Source organism: Sphaeroforma arctica, assembly GCF_001186125.1.
Source record: "Sphaeroforma arctica JP610 unplaced genomic scaffold supercont1.3543, whole genome shotgun sequence".
Taxonomy (NCBI): Eukaryota; class Ichthyosporea; order Ichthyophonida; genus Sphaeroforma; species Sphaeroforma arctica.
The window spans coordinates 1-3,330 of record NW_014037015.1 but is presented as its reverse complement, the minus strand read 5'-3'; the positions used below and the strand labels follow the sequence as shown (position 1 = coordinate 3,330).

At 43.6% G+C, this 3,330-nt stretch overlaps 1 protein-coding gene across 1 annotated transcript; it reads right to left on the bottom strand.

The window, feature by feature from the left end:
• Nucleotides 1-910: 910 nt before the first annotated feature.
• Nucleotides 911-1,063, bottom strand: SARC_13648 (hypothetical protein; the record flags this gene model as incomplete). Its single annotated transcript, XM_014292222.1, has 1 exon — nt 911-1,063. A coding segment is annotated over one exon (153 nt), but the record flags the coding sequence as incomplete, so codon positions are not given.
• Between the last annotated feature and the right edge of the window lie 2,267 nt (nt 1,064-3,330).

Here is a 3,330-nt window from a genome sequence, read left to right as displayed (position 1 = left end):
TCGCACATGACTCACTTCAGGTATTTCCTTATGTATTTTGTCGAACTGGAAATCCCGGCCGTCCCAACCCCCGAGCCACCCCACGAAAGCAAGGATCAGCTTACCCAGAGGGGGATGTACGTCGAAGAAGAACTCGCCTGCGATGCACAGGGAAACAAGCAGTACAACGTGTGCATACGGATTAACCAACCATTAACCAACACACACAAGCAGGCACGAATGTGCTGCGATTGTGTACAACGTACATTTAACAGGAGGTGCAGGTACAGCGGAGAAGCACCCGCCTTGGACAGACAAGTAGGTAGATGGGTACTCAGATGTGTGGGAATGGCTTGATTCGTCCCAAAAGCATAAAGAGTTTAGAAGCACATATGACCTGAGATGTATAGTAGGCGAGTGTTGACATGTGCTCTCAGGGACGTATCCAGACATACAAGCAAGCCTCTATTGTGACTTTGCCCAAGGACCATTTGCCCAGAGGTGCATGTACAATAAAGTGAGGTGCGCATGAGATAAAGAAAGTCCCTGTGTACCCGGCCTACCTACATGCATATCCATAGGATACAACTCTGTAACACGCACACACACATGAAGATGACCCTCACTCACTCACTCACTTGTCTATCAGCCTACGTACATACCCTTAAGATAGAACTATGTAACACGCACACACACATACACATGACCCTCACTCACTCACTCACTCACTTGTCTATCAGCCTATGCACATACCCTTAAGATACAACTATGTAACACACACACACACATGAAGATGCCCCACACTCACTCACTCACTCACTTGCCTATCAGATTACGTACATACCCTTGAGATACAACTATGTAACACGCCCACACACATGCTCATGACCCTTGCTCGCTCACTCACTTGTCTATCAGCCTATGTACCTACCTTTAAGATAGAACGCCGCGAACTTCCCAAAGTGCACCTCATCAAACACAATCGAACTCGGCTGTGACACTCGGTACAGGCGCGTGGCCAGGGCCAACACAGTAATTACCAGAATAATGGCGTAGCGTGCACGCGAGGGCGTGTACAGCGACTCTGAGAGGGGGGTGATCCAGATGGGTATGAGTGTATGAGAAAGTATGTGTGTCTATGTGTGTGCGTCTATGTGTGTGTGTATATGTGTGTGTTAGGTGTATATATGTCTATGTGTGTGGTACATGCATGTGTGTCTACGTGTGTGGTAGATGCTTGGGTGTCTATGTGCGTGGTAGATGTATGTGTGTATATGTGTGTGGTAGGTGTATGTGTGTCTATGTGTGTGGTAGATGTACATTGTCTGTGTTCATGTACAATGTATGTTCATTTGTACCATAGACCATTAATGTATTAGAAATACGTACAAAGTTACAGTCACGCACTCAGTGCAGCGACAGCGTTCCCCAGCAGAATGGCTTGGCGTGTGCGAGGGAACAAGTACCGTGACTGTCAAAGAGAGAGGTAACAGTTGACACGTGTGTGTTTGTGATACGTGTACGAGTGTATGTTTATGAAACGTGTACGTGTGTGTGGTTTGAGTGACAGATGCAGGTGTATGTGCAGTTACAATGCCTGTGGGTTGGTAAGCGTGGGATGTATGTGCATGTTAAACGTGCGTGTGCATGACTTATGTGAAGAGAGGATGTCTCTACAGCTGCGCCGTGAGTGCGAGCAATGCAACTGCTAATTGAATGTCATAGCACACATGACAGGATATGTTCAGCAGAAGGGCAAGTGTGTCGAGTTTTTGTGTAAAATGTATATGCGCGTGAACGCAGACTTTTGTATATAGTATCCATATATATATATATATATATATATGTATGTATGTGGCGTAGACTTTTGTATATAGTATCCATATATGTATGTGTGTGTGTGTTTTGAATCAAGTGTATTTGTACGTGTGCGTAGAGCTTGGTATGAAGAATATGTGTGTTATAGATAGTTTTGAATGAAGTATATACATATGTGTGTGAGTAGAGAGTTTTGTCTAAAGTATATATGTATGTGTGTATGTACGCGTGATTGGTACACGAGTGTCCGTGAACCATAAACGAACATTCTGCATCACACCGTAGAGATAGCGTTTAGCACCGCAACTCAACTGCCAACCGAATGACATAATACGCACACAAAACATATACAGTGCTTCTGTGAAGGCGGCATCCGAGGTGGGTGTCTGTATACATATAGATGGGTTGTGTGTGTGCATGAGATATGTATGTGCTATTGTTATGACTCTCGACATACAACTCCTAGAGACAACATACATACCAACCATCACTTGCGCAAGCGAGACAGCCCCAGATACTTCACCTCATACTATCATAATATCTTCGTGTATGTAGGAACGCTTACATACACACACTGCGATATATATTGCATATCTTTTGGTATACATCTCGTAATTGGCACATACCCTGAGGCCTATATCGCTTGGTGTACTTTTCGTAGTTGGATTTCCTCCATCTCTGTCGGTTGGGTTCGTTTATGGGCAGATCAAGTGCATCTCCCACACTTTTGTTGTACAGCCGATCGGACCGACTTTTGGGCCCTGTACACAAACCCGAGTATACGTTTAATGCATATATATATATATACTGTCGTATCCATGCTAAATACAAGCCAAACAACTAGGTGGTTGTTTCTCAGCCATTATAGTAATATATGTAGATACTCTTTTACTTTCCCATTCGTGCATGCCGCATATAGTACAGAAGGACGCGCTGCCCAGTATCAGTTTTGCATGAGTGGTGTAGAACACTTGCGTAAAACATTAAAGTACGAATTTACGGCTAGTCCAAAAGCTCAAACACAAATGCGCGTGCACTGCTGTTGTACTATAGATCGGACAGTCTATTTAAATACAAATATAATATAAATGTCTAGAACCCTGTGTCGGGTGCAAACATGTACGATTGAGAACATCCCGTCGTTTCCGTTTAACGTATTCGAGCCCGCTTGGCTGTGCAGCCCACACATGATCCCAGCAAACGAGACAACCCCGAACGGATTTTATTGGGTATCAATGTTCGTCTGTTTACCATTCATTTAAACTTATCGAATAAAGAATAAAGAACATACTTCGATTATAGCTGTCATTCCCATCGACATCATCGTCTTCAAAATCCGAATCATTCAGAATAAGAGGAATCTCATCCATACCACCCATTATATCAACAGTGCTATTTATGTCAACAGCACTGCTGCCGTTGGTCATCCGACGTCGGGTTATATCTACGAAGAATAAACCCCGAGAAAGAATTATGAGATTCAGAGCTATTAATATATATATATATATATATATGTGTGTGTGTGTGTGTGTG